This window comes from Natrix helvetica, assembly GCF_964273705.1.
Source record: "Natrix helvetica genome assembly, chromosome: 12".
Lineage (NCBI taxonomy): Eukaryota > Metazoa > Chordata > Lepidosauria > Squamata > Natricidae > Natrix > Natrix helvetica.
Genome location: NC_138556.1, coordinates 3,877,160 through 3,897,417, shown reverse-complemented (window position 1 = coordinate 3,897,417; position 20,258 = coordinate 3,877,160). Strand labels below are relative to the sequence as shown.

Here is a 20,258-nt window from a genome sequence, read left to right as displayed (position 1 = left end):
TTTCTCAATCTTGGCAACTTTAAGATATGTGGACTTCGACTCCCAGAATTCCCCAGCCAGCATCCTTTAAGATGGTTGGACTTCAACTCCCAGAATTCCCCAGCCAGCATCCTTTAAGATGGTTGGACTTAAACCCCCAGAATTCCCCAGCCAGCATCCTTTAAGATGGTTGGACTTAAACCCCCAGAATTCCCCAGCTAGCATCCTTTAAGATAGTTGGACTTCGACTCCCAGAATTCCCCAGCCAGCATCATTTAAGATGGTTGGACTTCAACTCCCAGAATTCCACAGCCAGCATCCTTTAAGATATGTGGACTTCGACTCCCAGAATTCCCCAGCTAGCATCCTTTAAGATATGTGGACTTCGACTCCCAGAATTCCCCAGCCAGCATCCTTTAAGATATATGGACTTAAACCCCCAGAATTCCCCAGCCAGCATCCTTTAAGATATGTGGACTTTGACTCCCAGAATTCCCCAGCCAGCATCCTTTAAGATATATGGACTTAAACCCCCAGAATTCCTCAGCCAGCATCCTTTAAGATGGTTGGACTTCAACTCCCAGAATTCCCCAGCCAGCATCCTTTAAGATATGTGGACTTTGACTCCCAGAATTCCCCAGCCAGCATCCTTTAAGATATATGGACTTAAACCCCCAGAATTCCTCAGCCAGCATCCTTTAAGATGGTTGGACTTCAACTCCCAGAATTCCCCAGCCAGCATCCTTTAAGATATGTGGACTTCAACTCCCAGAATTCCCCAGCCAGCATCCTTTAAGATGGTTGAACTTCAACTCCCAGAATTCCCCAGCCAGCATCCTTTAAGATGGTTGGACTTCAACTCCCAGAATTCCCCAGCCAGCATCCTTTAAGATGTTTGGACTTCAACTCCCAGAATTCCCCAGCCAGCATCCTTTAAGATGGTTGAACTTCAACTCCCAGAATTCCCCAGCCAGCATCCTTTAAGATGGTTGGACTTCAACTCCCAGAATTCCCCAGCCAGCATCCCTTAAGATGTTTGGACTTCAACTCCCAGAATTCCCCAGCCAGCATCCTTTAAGATGTTTGGACTTCAACTCCCAGAATTCCCCAGCAAGCATCCTTTAAGATGGTTGGACTTCAACTCCCAGAATTCCCCAGCCAGCATCCTTTAAGATGTTTGGACTTCAACTCCCAGAATTCCCCAGCCAGCATCCTTTAAGATGTTTGGACTTCAACTCCCAGAATTCCCCAGCCAGCTTTCAGTTCTGGGAGTTGAAGTCCACACGTCCACATGTCTTAAAGTCCACATGTCTTAAATTATGGGAGTTGAAGTCCACATGTCCAAGGTTGGGAAAAGCTGGTTTGGACTGTTAACAAGCCCAAATAGGATTTAGAGGTTTCTCCTAAAGCCAACAGCCCTGCCATTTCTTAATTGCAACTTTGAGGAGTTTTTCAGGCTTCCAAAACCACCATGTATCTAATCAGGGAATCTGTGCTGGGCAAAGGAGAACACTATGTGCCACTATAAAATCAAGTAATTCTCTCTTTTTGGGTGTGTGTGTGTGTGTGTTTCACTTGTTAGGATTGATTTATGTTTGCTGAGTTTTATTTGCTCTGATTTGGAGACTTTTAACAACTCCGAAAATGCTCAGAGCGGACACTAGGGGGCAGTGCACACTTTATGCAGAAAACCTTCCCAGCAGGAGCCTCTCAAAGTCTTACTCTGCGAACAGAAGGGACCCGTCCAGCCAGGGGTACATCGGCATTCTCCGTTGTGGGGGCTGCACGTCCCGCCATTGTGGCAACTGCACGAATGAAAGCAATCGCTTCCCCAAAAGCCCACCGGACAAGCTGGAGAGAGAGAGAGAGAGAGAGAGAGAAGAAGAGAATATACCTTTCCATCCTTGAAACCGAAAAGTATTTCAAAGGTAGAATAATAGTGTTGGAAGGGACCTTGGAGGTCTTCTAGACCAACCCCTGCTCAGGCAGGAGACCCTGTACCTTTCTAGTTGTTGATAGTCTTCTTGAAAACCTCCAGTGTTGGAGCACCCACAACTCCTGGAATCAAGTGGTTCCATTGATTAGATCAGTGATGGTGAACCTTCCCTGAAGCCTCCAGAGGGCAAGAAACAGTTTAATGCACAAACCGGAAGTCTGTTCCCGAACTTCAGGGAAGCCTTCGGAGGGCAAAAACGGCTGAAAATCAAAGCCAAAAATCAGCTGGCCAGCATGCGCATGCATGCTGGAGCTGGCAGGACAATGCCTCGCAGGCCCTCAGAAATGGCTCTACGTCAGTGGTGGGTTCTGGATCCCGTTGCAACCGATATCGGGGCGTACCCCTTGCAACCCACCACTGCTCCATGTGCCACCAGTGGCACGCCATAAATTCACCATCACGGGATTAGATGTTCTCAATGGAAATTGAGAAAGGAAATTTCTCAATTTTAAGGAAATTTCTCCTTAATTCTAGGCGGAATCTCTATTTAATGATCTTCCACCCATTGCTTTTTCACCTGCCCTCAGGGCAGAGGTGGCATTCAGCCGGTTCGGGCGAATCAGTAGCGGAAATTTTAACAGGGTGTCCCTTTAAGGTACTTTGATGTGGGGGGCAGGGAGGACCATAAGGGGACAGGCCACAGGAGCAGCCTTTTCTGCCAGCTCTGTGGGCGTGGCTTGGTGGGCGTGGGGGTCACGTGACTGAGTGGGTATGGCCAGCTCAATTTCACTCATAGCAAGGTGCCGCCCCACCTTGCGGAAAGTGGCCACACCCACTCAGTCACATGACACCCCACCACCACACCAAGCCACGCCCACAGAACCGGAAGTAAAAAAATTGAATCCCATTAGTGCCTCAGGGACTTTGGAGAATAGGGTGACCCTCTCATCTTTGTGGCAGCCCCTCAAATACTGGGACACTGCTATTATGTCCCCCCCTAATTATTCTTTTCACTAGACTAGACATTCTCAATTCCTGCAACTATTCATTGTCTGGTTTAGCTTCTGGTTTCCTGATCACCTTTGTTGCTCTTCTCTGCACACTTTTCTAGGGTCTTAGCACCATTTTTTGTGTTACAGTGACCAGAACTGGACACTTTAAACTATTTTAACTATTTTCAACAAATAGCCACACTTCAGCATCTTCCTCCAAAGAAATAAATTCACTCTGTACATGCACTGAAATCTATCCCATTGGGATGGCAGGGCCAGGATACAAAAGGGCCAGAAGTGAAACAGATGCATGTTGAGAGATCAGCCCTGCTTCACATCGGACAGTTCTCCAAGCCACCAAAACCTACAGGACAGGCAGGCCTACAAAAGGATTTCTGAATAATCTGTGCAAACTTGTTTTATTAGGGGAAAAGCCATGAACGTGTGTGTATTAGGGTGCATTGTGTTAACAAAATAAGTTGCAAGGAAAGTGTGCTCAGCTATGTGCAAAAAATGGATGCAGAAACGGGAGAAATAGATTTTGGAACTGTCAGACATAAAAATGGAATGAAAATGGAATTTATTGGCTCTTCTGAAATTGATGCAGCATTTTTAGGGCAAGAAAATTCTGTCCTGAACTGCATCAAGCATTAAGCAAGTTCCCACATTACTTTAAGCTGTCTAAGTGTGAAGAGATGGATAAAGTGCACAAATAAACGCGTATGATGGCTTGTTTAACCAATCATCTTGGCTTCCAGCAACCCGGACATTCTGGCATTTCAAAATCACTATCTATATATCTGTATATTTCTCTGTCTCTGTCTCTGTCTCTGTCTGTCTGTCTATTATCTATTTATCTATCTATCTATCTATCTATCTATCTATCTATCTATCTATCTATCTATCTATCATCTATCTATCAACTATTATCTATCTATCATCTATCTATCTATCTATCTATCTATCTATCTATCTATCTATCTATCTATCTATCTATCTATCTATCTATCATCTATAAATGAAATATTTGCCACTGGCCCAATTTAGGAGGAATGCAGAGGGATTTCTCAAGCCTTTCTGAAAAGTAACCACCCACGAAATTGATAGCCTGCCTAATTTTTATTTTGATTGACAGCCATATTGAACTCGTGGAAGACCTACAATAAAAGCAAAATTGCAGCTGTCTGTTTTTATCCAATCCCTACTGTATCACTTTGCAACAAATGCTGTTTAATATCCCTCTGCTGCACAGTGAATATGGAAAAAAAGAGAAACATTCTGGGGACAGGCTGATGTCTCCTGCAATGCCCCATTGCTGGCGAAAGTCTTGTTTCAAAAATGCTACTTTCAGGATCCGCAGATGTCAATCTTCCGTCGAGGCAATTTAGAAAAAATGACTACCTGTGCTTCTAAGACTCTAACAAGTAAATTACACGCGAGAGGAACCACAAAATAATTTCCCTTCTGTCTATAGCAACATGGAACTCACCGCACAAAATCGTCAATCACTTAATTATTTCTTCAGGAAAGTTTTGAAAAGAATGGGCTTTCCTTTAAAACAATAAAAAAGTTGGTCTTTTGGGTGGATTAAGGCAGCGTATTAAGTGGAAAACCTCTTCTGGGTGAAAGATTCAAGTAGAACTCTTGGCCAACTTTAAAGTCTTGTAAAATAGGTATAGTTTCTTGGCTGAAAAGCGCCCTTTTCATATAGAAAATAGAATAGAATAGAATTGAACAGAACTGGAAGGGACCTTGGAGATCTTCTAGTCCAGCCCCCTACTCAAGCAGGAGAACCTACTATTTCAGATATGGCTGTCTAGTTTCTTCTTGAATACCTCCAGTGATGGATCGCCCATGATTTCTGGTGGCAAGCTGTTCCACTGGTTAATTGTTCTCACTGTTAGGAAGTTTCTCCTTAATTCCAGGTTGCTTCCTTCTTTGGTTAGTTTCCATCCGTTGTTTCTTGTCCTGCCCTCCAGTGCTTTGGAGAATAAATTGCCCCCCCTTCTTTGTGGCAGCCCCTCAAATACTGGAAGTCTGCTATCATGTCACCTCTAATTCTTCTTTAGCCTAGCCAGACCCAAATCCTGCAGCCGTCTTTCATATGGTTTAGTCTCCAGGTCTTTAATCATCTTGGCTGCTCTTATCTGAATTTGTTCCAAAGTCTCAACATCTTTTTTGTAGTATGGGGACCAAAATTGGTTGCAGAATTCCAGGTGTGGGTTTGATAAAGCGGCACTAATACTTCGCCTGATCTTTGATTCTATGCCTCTGTTTATACAACCCAGGATTGTATTAGCTTTTTTGGCTGCTGCTGCACATTGTACAGCTAGGAATCCAAGGTGCTTCTTTATTATTTATTGGGGTCTTTGTGTACAATTATTTGCAGAGGTATCAGAGTGAGAAAAAGGACCGTTGCAATCATTACCAGGCTGTGGCCTATTTGGGACTGAGCCGTGCAAGCAGTGGGGCGAACATGTGTGCAACTCCACTTGTCTGAGCAATGAGTGCTCATGGTAGAGCGTGAAGCTCCATTTGGGTGAGCAGCTGGTGTGTGTGCACCATTGGTGAGTTTCAAAAAATGTTGGAACCTACTCTGTGGGTGTGGCCTGCTTTGTGGGAGTGGCTTGCTGGCCATGTGACCGGGCGGGAGTGGTTTCCCAGCCATGTGACCGGGTGGGAGTGGCTTGGCAGTCATGTGACTGGGTGGGAGTGGCCAAGACAATGTCACTGAATTCTTTGCCCCAATGGATGAACTAAAATAAGATTAAAATAAGTACAAAAATAAATAATACTAACTGCAAAAGAAATAAAACAATATTGGACTCAATTGTGGTTGTAAGCTGAGGACTATGGGTAACAGAAGGGACCTCTGCTTTCAACCAACAATGTACAGTCTTTTCAGAAAGGATGAGAAACAGGAAAGATATAAAGAAACAGGAAAGATATAGTCTTTCATCCAAGAAGTTAGTTCAAGAATGAATGTCATAGGTAGATTCCCAGAGCAATACAGATTTCCTTTTTCTGAAATTTAGTTCTCAGTTCCAAAAAACAGGAATATATGAATTAGGTTCAGTACTTAGGTCGGTCCAAGAAGCTATTCAGAAGTTAGTGGTTAGAAGCAAAGGTAAAGCAAGATATGGAATTAAAACCAGAAATATTTTGTTGGCTATTTGAAAGGGAGTACAAAATATACTTAATTTTGCACATGTTAGCAGCTGCTGGAATTGTGTTTGCACAACAGTGGAAAAACAGAGATATGAAAATGAATAAATATTACAATGTGCAGGAATAAATAAATTGACAATTAAAATCAAGAAGACTTTGAATACTTTTTCATGTGGGATTTGTTTTAGCAATTGCTAACTAACAGAAACAGAAATTAGAAATCCAAAAGTATGAAAGAAAACACCAATTATGTAAGGAAAGGTCACTAAAATGTAGAAGGAAATATTATTAGTTCTTGATCATTATTAATGTGTAGATAACTGCGGGACATTACAAACCCACACCCACACAAACTATGACAGTGCCAGGAAAACACCAAAAAATAACCCACCCACCCCTAAAGACTGCAGATGAAACCAGCTTTCCCCCCTAAACCTACGGACAGGAAAGAAAAAGCCACTGGAATAAAAACCATCAAGGCATTGTGGGAAATTATAAAGGACAGTGCCAGGAAGCTCACAGAACCAGCAACCACCTCAGAATTACCTAAACAACCAGGGTGAAACACACTAAATCTGGCAAAGCTGCCTTGCACCAACCTGGCCTGCCCATAGAAAAGCAGCCACTTTGAGACACATAAACCTGGTCTGAACACTTAAAAGCAACATAGTGCATCACAAAGAAAACATTTGCAAAAAGGAATAAAATTTCTTGTAGTAAATATATTTTATAAACAATTAAAAAGTAAAAATTCCTTTATTGGGGAGGGAATGGAGATTTTGCAGTATCCTTCCTCTGGAGTGGGGAGGGAATGGAGATTTTGCAGTATCCTTCCCCTGGAGTGGGGAGGGAATGGGGATTTTGCAGTATTCTTCCCTTGGAGTGGAGAGAGAATGGAGATTTTGCAGTATCCTTCCCCTGGAGTGGGGAGTGAATGGAGATTTTGCAGTATCCTTCCCCTGGAGTGTGGAGGGAATGGAGATTTTGCAGTATCCTTCCCCTGGAGTGGGGAGGGAATGGGGATTTTGCAGTATCCTTCCCCTGGAGTGGGGAGGGAATGGAGATTTTGCAGTATCCTTCCCCTGGAGTGGGGAGGGAATGGGGATTTTACAGTATTCTTCCCTTGGAGTGGGGAGAGAATGGAGATTTTGCAGTATCCTTCCCCTGGAGTGGGGAGGGAATGGGGATTTTGCAGTATTCTTCCCTTGGAGTGGGGAGGGAATAGAGATTTTGCAGTATCCTTCCCTTAGAGTGGGGAGAGAATGGAGATTTTGCAGTATCCTTCCCCTGGAGTGGGGAGGGAATAGGGATTTTGCAGTATCCTTCCCTTAGAGTGGGGAGGGAATGGAGATTTTGCAGTATCTTTCCCCTGGAGTGGGGAGGGAATGGAGATTTTGCAGTATCCTTCCCCTGGAGTGGGGAGGGAATAGAGATTTTGCAGTATCTTTCCCCTGGAGTGGGGAGGGAATGGGGATTTTGCAGTATCCTTCCCTTGTAGTGGGGAGGAAATGGAGATTTTGCAGTATCCTTCCCCTGCCACGCCCAACAAGCCACGCCCAACAAGCAATGCTAAGCCCTCCAAGGCACGCCCACAGAACCGGTAGTAAAAAAAAAATGAATCTTACCACCGCTCCTGATTATGAGGCTACCAACCCACTCTCTAATGGAGACCATACGAATAATCTAATTGTGTAGAGTGTAGTGTGTACATGAGTTTGAAACACCGTTTTTCTCTCCCAAAAAACATCACCATGGCATCAGCTCCCAATGGAAATTAAATTCAAAGTCTTATGCCTGTCCCGCTCTTCATGCAGCATTTCTACGGTGGAGAGCCATGCCCAGAGTTTTCTATGATGTTTATTCGGAAATAAATCTCCAACTAAGATCCCTTCCAACCTTAATTAAAGGCTTCCTGCCTTTAGGTCGTGCCCTTCTGTTTCTTCCTGTTGAGCACAGCTGGGAAATGAGCAATGAACAACTAGTTGTAATTATTATTTTTTCCATGGCTCTCTTAACTGTCCCTTATTTCTGTTCCTGGCATGGTGGGAGAATCGTATTAAAGGGTCTTCCTGTCTCTCCTACCCTTTTATGCGTCCCATATTTATGAAGTGAAATAATGTCCTATGGGGGGGGGGGTATAGGAAGGATTTCGTAATTAAATCCCTACCTCTACAAATTATCATTAAGCAGTAATTAGGAGAACCTCTTTGGGGGCAATTAATAGACTATTCACGAGTAATTCTAGCAATGAAGTTCTTCAAGAACCAATAAAATGGGCTGCGTGTCCCGACAGGAAGCTTTTGATTAAACAACCATTGACATGAAATATCCAGTCAGGCATTTCCAATAAGATACATGAATGAAGGGCAATTTTTATAGGGAAGATTTAGACGAGAACCAGATTGCACCAATAACAATTATCTCGGGTTCAGAAAAAGCGGATTATTCACCCGCTTCCCACTTAAGAGATTTCCCTTAACCTAATCTGCAGGGTTGGGAATACAGGTAGTCCTCGATTTACGACCACAATGGAGTCCAAGAATTCTGCTGTTAAGTGAGTTTCGCCCCCTTTTGCAACCTTTCTTGCTACAGTTGTTAAGTGAATCACTGCCATTGTCACCTTAGTAACACTGTTGTTAAGTGAATCAGTCTTCCCCGTTGACTTTGCTGGTCAGGGATGATGTGACTTCAGGACACTGCAACCGTCATAAATACGAATCAGCTGCCGAGCGGTCGAATTTTGATCACGTGACCATAGGGATGATACAACGGTCGTAAGTGTGAAAACCAGTTGCCAACAGTTTTCCAGTGCTGCTGTAACTTTGAATGGTCACGAAACAAGCAGTTGTAAGTCGAGGGCTACTTATAAATATATTGTTATCCCTCAACAGTTTCAAGACACTTCAAGAAATTATTTATCTTCTCCGTGGTTGTGTTCAAGTAAAGATCTACCAGATGCATTCATTGGTCACTGGTATTGTATAAGGTCTTCTACCTTGATCATGGGGTTGGACTAGAAGACCTCCAAGGTCCCTTCTGGGCCTATGATTCTAACATACTAAGCATGGATTGCAGTAACTATGGTTAATGGTTATTTTGGTCTCAATCCTGCTCATTTGAAAAAAAGTATGCAGCCATGTAGTATGCAGATCTTGAAGATGGGTTAACTCACAATCAAGTTAAGCAGGTGCTGAGAATGCATGAAAAAAAGTGAACCAAAATAAGTGGTTTCTGCCAAAAATATACTTGAAATTAAAACCTACCTATTTACCCCTAAATATATATCGGTAGGCAATCAAACCAGTCAGTCCTAGAGGAGATCAACCCTGACTTTAGAAGGCCAGATCCTGAAGAGGAAACTCAAGTACTTTGGCCACCATAATGAGAAGGAAGAAGGACTCCCTGGAGAAGAGCCTCATGCTGGGAAAGATTGAGGGCAAAAGAAGAAAGGGACGGCAGAGAATGAGGTGGCTAGATAGAGTCACTGAAACAGTCAGCTTGAGCTTGAATGGACTCTGGTGGATGGTAGAGGACAGGAAGGCCCGGAGGAACGTTGTCCATGGGGTCGTGATGGGTCGGACACGACTTCGCAACTAACAACAACAAGTTCAACAAAAAGCAGCTTTGTCACCCCCAACATTGCCAGATAGCATCAGGGAGGTGATATTGGAATTAGAGGCAAGTCAGTTGAAACTTAATTCTGTCTTATTTTTCATCAGGAGTAAATTACACAGTGTAGTTTGGGAGTTTCCCTTTGATCAGGCTATTAGTGACCAGAAGTGCTGCTTGTCAGCTTCAATTGGGCAACAACAACGCCACATTGGTAACCTCAAAAGAAAATTGCTGCCATGGTATGCAAACTCAAAAGATTACAGGTTTCTCTTACTTTGTGAGCAATCTTTGCCGATCCATCCTGGGAAACACTGGCAAGAGCCATCCGTAGGAGTGCAGGTCCCGTTGTTTGTACACAAGCACAACTCCGCACAGTCTTTTCCGTATCTTCCACTTGGACACACTGTGGAGACAAAAGCAAGCTATTAAGGTTGCGTTGTGTTGGACCTCCTCTTGAAGCTCACCACGCTTGTGTAGTGTTGAAGAAGTGGCTCTCCGAGGAGTTGGGCATTGACTTTGGGTTGACCTTCTACCAGTTCCTGCCTTTGTACAATGAGTAGAGGGAAAGAAACTGATATTTAATCCAGACAAGATTTTCATTTGGACGTTCTGTATGAAAAACCTTGTGTTGAAGGGGGTTGTCCTGCCCACGAGGAACCAAATTCGTAGACTGTTAGAAATTCAGGAACTCAACTCGCTCTGCAGAAGTGCAGGTGGACAGTTCACCACCTTAGACTGCTATGCCAGCTGTGACCCTGTCTAAAATCAGATTTACCTTTTTTAAAACTTCGTGATCTCCGCTTCTGCTGTTGCAAGGCAGTCTAAGTACAGCTGTCCCTGGAAGGTGTTCAAGAAAGGGCTGGACAGATGTTGGCAGGATAAAAACCACTGGAACACATGTTACTAGTTCTGTGTCAGATTTATTAGCTAGGTTATGTCTAGCCTATCAAAGAGGAAAGGGAGATATAACTGTCTTCCAGCACTTAGGCCAAGGTTGTCAAGATTGATTTCATTGAGGGCTGCATCAGGGTTGTGTTTGACCTCGGAGGGCCATGTGTGTGTGTGTGTCTGTGTGTGTGTGTGTGTGTGTGTGTGTGTGTGTGTGTGTGTGTGGCATGGCTAGGGGGGGGGGCAGATCGCCATGGTGGGTGTGACATGAGACTCATATCAGGGGCACCTTTGGTGGACAAGTGCTAAGGCAGTTCTTCCCTGAGATACTCCCCCCATTATATCTTCCTTCCTTCCTTCCTTCCTTCCTTCCTTCCTTCCTTCCTTCCTTCCTTCCTTCCTTCCTTCCTTCCTTCCTTCCTTCCTTCCTTCCTTCCTTCCTTCCTCCCTCCCTTCCCTTCCCTTCCCTTCCCTCTTCATTCTCCTTTCTTCTTCCTTCTTCCTTCCCCTCTTTCCTTATTTTTCCTCCCTTGCTCTCTTCCCATCCTCCCTTCTTTTTCATTGTTTTTCCTCTTCCCCTCTCTCCTTTCCTGTCCCTTCTTGCATGGTCAAATGCAAAAGGGGAAACATTTCTCCTTTTATTTTGCTTTTAGTTTCTTTTGATAGCCCTCTGCCAGTGAAAACGGAGCTCCATTTTTGCTGGCAGAGGCTCCAAGGGCCAGTCTTTGCTGTTTCCAGGCCGGCCCCATGGGCTGGATCTAAGCACCCCTTGGGCTGGATCCGGTCCACAAGGCTTGAGATTTTTTTTATATATATATATAAAGTTTTTTATGTTTTCATTTTCATAACATATAATCACATGGATACAATTACATAGCCAACATCGTATTGTATTATTAAATGTTTACATCAGTTTATCTTACCATCAACTCCCAAAAACAATTATTGGCTCGTCTGCTCTCCATACATTATATTTGTACCTTATCCATCACTTTCTTCTCCTTCCCTCCTCCTCCTCCCTACCTCCTTTCTTCCCTCTGTCCTCCTTCTTTTCTCTACTTCCCCTTCCTCTCTCCTTCTCCTCCTTCCCCTTTCCATTCCTTCTTTCTCTCCTCCTGTTCCCCCTCCCCTCCTATCCCTCAAGCGGGGCTTGAGTTTGACACCCCTGAATTAGGCTGTCCAGAGAAGAGTGGATCAGCCTATTCTCCAAAGCACCCGAAGGCAGGACAAGAAGCAACGGATGGAAACTAATCAAGGGGAGAAGCAACCTGGAACTAAGGAGAAATTTCCTAACAGTGAGAGCAATCGACCAGTGGAACTGAAGTTGCCTTCAGAAGTTTTGAATGCTCCATCACTGGAGGCTTTTAAGAAGAGACTGTAGAGCCCAGTGGTGGGTTTCAAATTTTTAGAACCTCTTCTGTAGGTGTGGCCTGCTTTGTGGGAGTGGCTTGCCGGCCATGTGACCAGGTGGGAGTGGCTTGCCAGCCATGTGACCGGATGGGAGTGCCTTGCCAGCCAGGAGACCGGGTGGGCGTGGCCAATTTGTAAAATGTGGTGAAACTCACTTAACAAGGCTCTTGCTTAGCAACCAAAATGTTCACTCAGAAACTCTGGCATTTGAACATGCAAGTCTTAAAGCTATCAAGTTACAAGACCCTTGCACCCCTAACCCTTTAGATAAAAAAAAAACCCCAGGGGTGTTCAAACTTGACAGCTTTAAGACTTGTGGACTTCAACTCCCAGAATTCCTCCTCCAGTCATGTTGGCTCAGGAACTATGGCATTGAAGTGTACAAGTCTTAAAGCTGTCAAGTTAGAAACGGCACTGTAGATTTGTGGAACCTCTTCTATAGAAGAGCTTAGAACTGGCTGGAACCCACCCCTGGTATAGCCATTTGACTGGGATGGTGTTTGGGCTCCTGCCTTGACCAGGCGGCTTAACTAGAACTGTGATGGCGAACCTATGGCAGGTGTGCCCAAAATGGCACACAAAACCATGTTGCACGGCATGTGCAGCCTTGCCTGTTTGTCTTCTGGGTTTCTGGTGCGCATGGATGTGCGATGATCAGCTGTCCTTCACGTGCTCAGCAATGCTGAAAACTGATGGGAGCATGCATGCTGACCAGCTGATTCCCAGGTGCGCATGTTGCACCAGAACCCAAAAGTTCAGCTTTTCCGGAGTGTGATCCCTTCGTGTGCGTGGTAGTGCCGAAAACCGGCATGCACATGCGCGGCAGCCAGCCGATCGTCAGGCAGCATATGCACTAGAACCCGGAGGTTCGGCTTTTCTGGAGCATGGCCCCGATGAGTGCAGGCGCAACCTTTCCATGCAACCTTTTTGGCACTTGGTGATGAAAAGGTTCACCATCACTGGACTAGAAGACCTTCAAGTCCCTTCCAGCCCTATGATTCCATCCTTTATGCCTGTGATGGCAAAACTGTGGCACGCAGAGCCCTCACTATAGGCACGCATGACTTTGCCAGATGGTTCTCGCGGTGACCAGAGCACCAAAAAACGGCAGGAAATGGCCAGAAAACAGGCTGTTTTTTGGGCCGCTTTCTAGGCCACTTCCAGCCTGTTTTGGGGCCATTTTTGGACCCATTTTCAGGCCGTTTTTTGGGCTGGTTTGGGCCATTTTCCAGGCCATTTTCTGGGCCATTTTTGACCTAAAAACACTCCAAAATCAGCCCCAAAACGGCCTGAAACGGTCTGAAAATGGCCCCCAAAACAGGCATGCATGTGCCAGCCAGCTGGTCTTGTGGGTTTCTTTGGTGCTCCGGCACGCATGTTGCAGTTTGGGCACTCGGTGCCAAAAAGTTTTGCCATCACTGCTCTATGCTTTCTACATTGGAGTCATAAACGTTAGCTTGGATTACAAAGAGACTCCCAGATGTTACAGGATTTATTATTTGAATACGCGCTCATGTCTACCAATGTGTCAAGACTCAGCAGGTCATTTTCATGGACTGTTCTAGAAGATTGATTTGTCTGTGCAAAAAGGACCCAGTGATAGTCTCAACATTGCGCGCTCCATACAAATGAGTTATGTACGGCCTCAACTTTGCCTGTGTTTAAACTAATATTACTTATTTCATGATGCTTTTCCTTGTACTCGCTCTTTTCATCTCTGCAATGTTAACATTAAAGAGTAATTTAATGGCTTAGTGCTTTTATTTATTATCTCTGCTCTTTTATCTCTCTGTTTCTAACTATAATTTACAACGTCCCATGATTGGTCAAAGTGCGGCTTTGTGATATATCAGACATTTCAGCAAAGCAACCATTCTGCCCGGATGCAAAACCGCTTCATCAAAATACAGCAAATATTATGCAAAACCCAACTGCCTTGGGAAATGAGTTCCGTATCATGGTAGACTTCTATCTAATAAATCTTCATTCTCCAAGATCCCATAAAGCTGAAGTGGAAGCCTTCAAAAAAGTTCATACTTCTCACAAACCATTAAACTCCTACCAAACTTGTGAATCTCAAGCACGTCCGTAATTGATGGATCTAAGAATTTCGAGAGAAGGACAAAAATATTCTGTTTAAGTCGGAATGGGCAGATACAACCGCAATGCTAATTTGTTATTAAAGTTCTGAAAAAGGACTGCATTCCCGTGCTATTAAAATTTCAGATGCCTTCCTGCAACTATCATGATTTATGGCTCAGATTCCTTACATGGCTATTAAAAATACTTGGAAATATATTATTTCTAGCTAAAGTGGCCCCTTTTACTACCTGCCGCAGATCAGACATGCATAATCTGAGGGCCACCGTTAGCTCCTGAAAGCTTTAGATGTGGCTTCCATAGCTCCAAAATTTACTACCAGGATGTAATTTTTAGCATGACAAAAGATGGAAAATGTTACATTTTCTGGAGAGTCACCCTGGTTGTCAGTCTCTACTTTGCATGCTGGCTATCGGCTGCCATAGTAATGGGGAGGGTGGGGGCTCATGGTATTTGGGGGAGGGGAACTAGGTGCTGGAGGAGATACCATGAAGGGAGGTTTGTTCTCACTATCTTCTGCGCATGCTGATGGCTCGTGTTTGGGTTTGGTCAAGGCCAAGCGTCTCTGCATACCAACTGAATGAGGCCACTTGAAGATGTGCCCCACATGACATCTTTGAGAGCTGGAGATTGGACATTGGGTCGGGGTAACTGGGGGGGAGGGATTTGGGCAAACGTTTGATATGTACAAGTTTGCCGTTTTTTTGCTTCAGGTCTTGCTTCACTTTCGCTGTTTTCATTTCATGTCCAGTAAAAGTATCTTTTCCCTAACTAATTGGAGTTGGGGGTTTCCTTTCTTGGATACTGAATGAGGCACGGCCGACGCTACTCCTTGTATTTCATGTCCACTGGACTTAAATGCAAATTGTGAACTCTCCTTCACAAGACCTGTTCAAACAGGCTGGATGACTATCTATTCAGGATCAGAGGTGAGATTCTATCGGTTTGGATCGGTTCGGGCAAACCAGTAGGTCCGACTTTCAGCTGGGCCCGTCCGCTCGCCCCTGCGCTATACTCCCCTGTATTCCCTTTTCGGAAGCCCAGCTGATTGACGTGGGAGAACTGATTGCCGCACCTTGGCTGTTTTCCACCAGGGCTGCAGCAGAAGGTAAGTCTTCAAATGCATTGTGTGTGGTCAGCGAACCGGTTGTTAAACCGGTAGGATCCCACCCCTCTTCAGGATCACGGCTGCCAAACTCACAGCCCGCGGGCTGGACGCGTCATGCTCTGGACACGCCCATGCCCGGTTTACCCAAAGGGAAAAAAAGTCACGGTATATCATGTGATGATGCCATGACAACGCAGATTTGACACCTCTGATATAGATAATCCTCTAAGCCTCTTCCAACTCTTACGTATCGTAGAATCGCAGAATAACAGAGTTTGAAGGGACCTTAGAGGTCTTCTAGTCCAATCCCCTGCTCAAGCAGAAGGCCCTGTACCCCGTGATGACAAACATATGGCACGCATGCCAGAGGTGGCATGCAGAGCCCTCTCTGTGGGCACGTGCGCCGTTGCCAGTTGCCCTTCTAGCTTCTGGCGCACACACAGAAAACAGCCCAAAAAACAACCCGAAAACAGCATGAAAACAGCCCAAAAATGGCCTAGAAATGGCCCAGAAAACGACCTGAAAACTGCCTGAAAACTACCCCAAAAATGGCCTGAAAACAGCATGAAAAATGCCCCAAAACCAGGCACCCACAATGGCCAGCCTGTCTTCAGGTTTGTGATGCTCTGGCACACGCAAATGCATGCGCATGCATGCATAGCCCAGTTTGGGCACTCAGTGCCGAAAAGGTTCACCATCAGGGCCCTATACCATTCCGGACACATGACTTTCCAATCTCTTCTTGAAAACCTCCAATGACGGAGCCCCCATGGCTTCTGGAGGCAACTTCTGTTCCACCGGTTAACTGTTCTCACTATCAGGAAATTTCTCCTCAGTTCTAGGTTGCTTCTCTCCTTGATTAGTTTCCACCCATTGCTTCTTGTCCTGCCCTCAGGTGCTTTGGAGACCCTCTCCTCACTGTAATTAAATGATGATTGACTTGATCTAAGAGGGTTTATTTAGGAGAAAGCTCCTTAAAGATGATTAACATAATCTTAAGCAGCATTTTCAATGCGAAATCAGATACCTTACATTAGTTAGGTCACAATGTCAAAATCAACCTAGCTTTCTCCTTGTTTTGTCAATCGGAATCACGCCACTGAACCGTAAAGTTGTCTGTGTGGCGGAAGGCAGTCCTGGGTGGCCGGAGGGAGGGGCTGCTTCCAGAGGGCAAAGAGACAGTGGAGCTTCGAATGTCTAGTGGCCAGAAAGAGAGCAAGGACGGATCCTTCCTAGCAGCTCACAGAATAGATCTATACTTATGCAGTATAGTCTGGCAACATTAATGTCAGGCCCAAAGGATGGCCATCTCTGCCTTAGGTGCTTTGGAGAATAGTTTGACTCCCTCTTCTTTGTGGCAACCCCTGAGATATTGGAAGACTGCTATCATGTCTCCCCTAGTCCTTCTTTTCATTCAACTAGACGTACCCAGTTCCTGCAACCGTTCCTCATATGTTTTAGCCTCCAGTCCCCTAATCCTCTTTGTTGCTCTTCTCTGAACTCTTTCTAGAGTCTCAACATCTTGTTTATAGTGTGGTGACCAAAACTGAATGCACTACCTTCTATCTACTCTTGCTGTAAAATAGCAATCAGGACTCCAGATCTGAAAATTATTTTGCCCAGCCTTTAACACAAGACCCACCTTTTCTACAATATATCATTTCTACTTTATTTAGTTATTTTTCAAATTTTCTTCTTCACAACTAGAGGAATGATCAAAGAGGGATGCAGTTTTGTAAACTTGGAAACCAATTTACATCTGAAACAAACCAGGCTGAAGAAACGCGATTAAAAGAGATGGCGAGAGAAATACACCATCATAAATTCAACTTGGGAGAGGGGAAAAAAAAAGAGGACTTTATGTTAATCCCAAATAAAATATTGAACTGCCTCCTCCTCCGTCTCTTTCTTTTCTCATATTTTTTCTTCAGAAAAATATGTATCATTTTGTATGCTTGCCCATTATGATAAATTGCAACACCAATTGTCTTTAATTAGAACATGAATATTTGATGGAAATCCTGCTGGCTGGATCAACATTTCAAAGGGAAAGCAGGGACGCTCAACAGATTGAAATCAAGAAAAAGAGAATTTGACTTAATGAGATAATTAGACCCGCTATAGACTTTGAAAAATAAGATAGATTCTTCTAAGAAATCAGACATCACTTCCTGAAAAGAGAAAATTAAGTGTTTGGTCTCCTACAAAATGTTTTACATCACAGTGATGTCCATTGCAAGGAGAAGAGACAATGGATGCCTGCGTTTGGTCTGGCCAAGATTATTTGACCTTCTAAGCATGATCTGTCTTGAAGGCATGATAGCAGGATTCCAATATTTGAGGGGCTGCCACAAAGGAGAGAGGATCAACCTATTCTCCAAAGCATCAGAGCAGAGGGTAGGGCAAGAAGCAATGGATGGAAACTGATCAAGGAGAGCAGCAACCTGGACCTAAGGAGAAATTTCTTAACAGTGAGAATAATTAACCAGTGGAACAACTTGCCTCCAGAAGCTGTGGGTGCTCCATTACTGGAGGTTTTTAATAAGAGATTGGACGGTCATTTATCCAGAATGATATTGGGTCTCCTGTTTCTGCAAGGGGTTGGACTAGAAGACCTCCAAGGGCCCTTCCAACTCTGCACTTCTGTTATTCTGACCTCATCAGGTGTGTCATTAAACAGAGTGCTGATTCAGGTGTCATGCTAATTCAGGAGTGGGTGACAGCTATTTTAACGCAAAGGATTTATATTTATAATTCATTTATAATTATTTTGGCTGGCAAAAGACACCACAGTGTGAGGAAGACAAATTTATGATGTTACAGGAGGGATAGAAAAATACAGAAATACAGGTCTTTAAGTTACGACCATAATGCTTTTTCATTCTCCGATCAGCCTGTTGCGAAAGCGCTTCACGCGCCCTCCGATACTGCTCCCAGGTGCCTGGAGCGAGGCGGGGGGCCCCCCACCAGCCGCCACTGATGCAGGGATCCCCCGCGATGCCGCCCCTCCGGCAGGACGCCTCTACGGGGCGTCCTGTGCCCCCCAAGGAGTGGGGAAGCCCACCGGGGAGCCGGAGCGAGCAAACGAGTTGCCCGTCGCCATCAGCCGCCGGAACCGGAAGTCAAAAGCAGAAGGAAGCAGCGGCGGTGTGGTGAGGTGCTTACCCCCCTTCACTCCCTTTGTGGATTTGAAGAACCTTTCAGCATTTTAAAACTTTTACTTTCGGCTAACTTTGGAGGCGCGGCTGGAGGGAGGGGGATTTCCCCCCCCCCTCGGGCAGGCGGCTTGGAACAATTTTGCTCTCAGCCCCAGGGGAAGGAGGAGGGGGGAGAGCCAACTAATGATGCCACACCCTTGCTTAAAGTGATCTTCATTGAACTTAACCCCATAATTTACTGATGATCTGGGGACTTTGGGAACTTTGAGAACTTTGTTATGCCTCTGAGCCCGAAGCTGGCAGGGCAAGATGGCACACTTCCGTTGTCTTCATGAACTGTGAAACCTGACTCCACCTTTAAAAATTCAGGCTTCCGGTCTTTGTCTCCGTGTTACCTAGAAGAATCTCTTGTGGATTGTTATTCTTTGAACTCTCTGGGGGAAAAATTTTACTCTATTGCCAGGCTGACTAGATAAATTCTCTCCTGCTTGGATCTTCTGCCTCCTGGACTCATCTGGCTGTCCTGCCTTTCCAGCTGTCCATTCTCTACACTGACTGAACTCTTTATTTTACAAACTATGCCTCCTAAAAGACCACCCCCTGGAAAACCTGGCTTTGCTACCTCTGCCCCAACATCAGCAACATCCAGCCCTGCTACACAATCTAAGATTACAGATCTGATGCAACCTAAAAGTACAGAGATGGATTTGCAACAAATGCTTCAGCAACTCATACAGGGCCAAGAGGAAATTAAGAAACAATTAAAGGAAATGAAAGAAGAAATTAAAGAGAACCAAGTCCAAATTTATAAGAACTCACAGAGACTGGACCTTGTGGAGGGTGGGGTGGCGGAGGTGAGGGGGGGGGGGTAGAAGCGGTGCAGAAGGGGAACAAAGAACTTGATACCCAACAAATGAAAACAGAATTTGAGAGAATGTCCTTTTATCTTAGATTCCAAAATGTGATAGAAGCAGATGGGGAAAACATAAGGGACATCATGACAAACATTTTGGCTGAATATATACACAAAGAAAAACAACAGATGGAATGGGAGATAGATCTGGTTTATAGAGTGAATTCAGCTTATGCCAGAACACACAATGTACCCAGGGAGGTACATATTAAATTCCTTAGAAAAAGCACAAGAGACGAAATTCTGGGTGTACAAAGGGGGCAGCCCCTGACATACCATGATAGGGAAATAACTATCTTGAAGCAGATCCCCAAGAAAATTAGGGAGAAAAGGAAAAATTATTCGCAATTGGCGAATAAATTATACCAGAAGGGGGTGTGGTTTAGATGGTTTATGCCTGAAGGTATGTTGATATTCTGGGAGGAGACAAGAATTAGAATTAACACACCCATAGAGGCACAGGCCTTTATGGAAAAAAACAAAATACACCTAGAAAAAACAGAAGATTCTACAACGGATATGCAGGACACGGGAGGGGCCGGAGCTCTGCCAGCGGGGGGAGAAGGGGCAATATCAAGAAAGCTCAGATCACAAAAATGAATAAGAAAATCTCATCGATATAAACTGACCGAAAGTAGTAATGGAATTAACATGTGGATTATATATTACAATGTATTAAATTGATTGAAAGTACAAATAGAACTAATATGCTGATTATATATGACTATGTATTAATGTTTTATACTCAGATGTATACTATGAGTTTGGAGGGAGGGGGCGCCTACCACATTTTGCAACTGCCAAAATTTGTATATCTTTCCACTACCTTTTTCCTTGTAAATTTAAAAAAAACCAATAAAACTTTGTTTAAAAAAAAAAAAAGTTACGACCATAATGGTTCCTGCCAGTCATGGGCCAATCTTATGATGGTCGTAAAAATCAACCCATGAAGGTCATAAAATGGGTTGGTTACGGGGCTAATTTGATTTTACAA

General features: G+C 44.4%; 1 protein-coding gene across 4 annotated transcripts in view; it reads right to left on the bottom strand.

Annotated features, from left to right (window-relative positions):
- MEGF11 (multiple EGF like domains 11) overlaps nt 1–20,258 on the bottom strand; it is a 669,285-nt gene that overhangs the window by 46,285 nt on the left and 602,742 nt on the right. For all 4 annotated transcript variants that reach the window (XM_081965210.1, XM_081965211.1, XM_081965212.1 and 1 more), the window contains 2 exons: nt 9,962–10,090; nt 1,702–1,830 (listed from right to left, as the gene is read on the bottom strand). In XM_081965210.1, the coding sequence (XP_081821336.1) occupies nt 1,702–1,830; nt 9,962–10,090 (258 nt within the window). The remainder of the gene's footprint in view (nt 1–1,701; nt 1,831–9,961; nt 10,091–20,258) is intronic.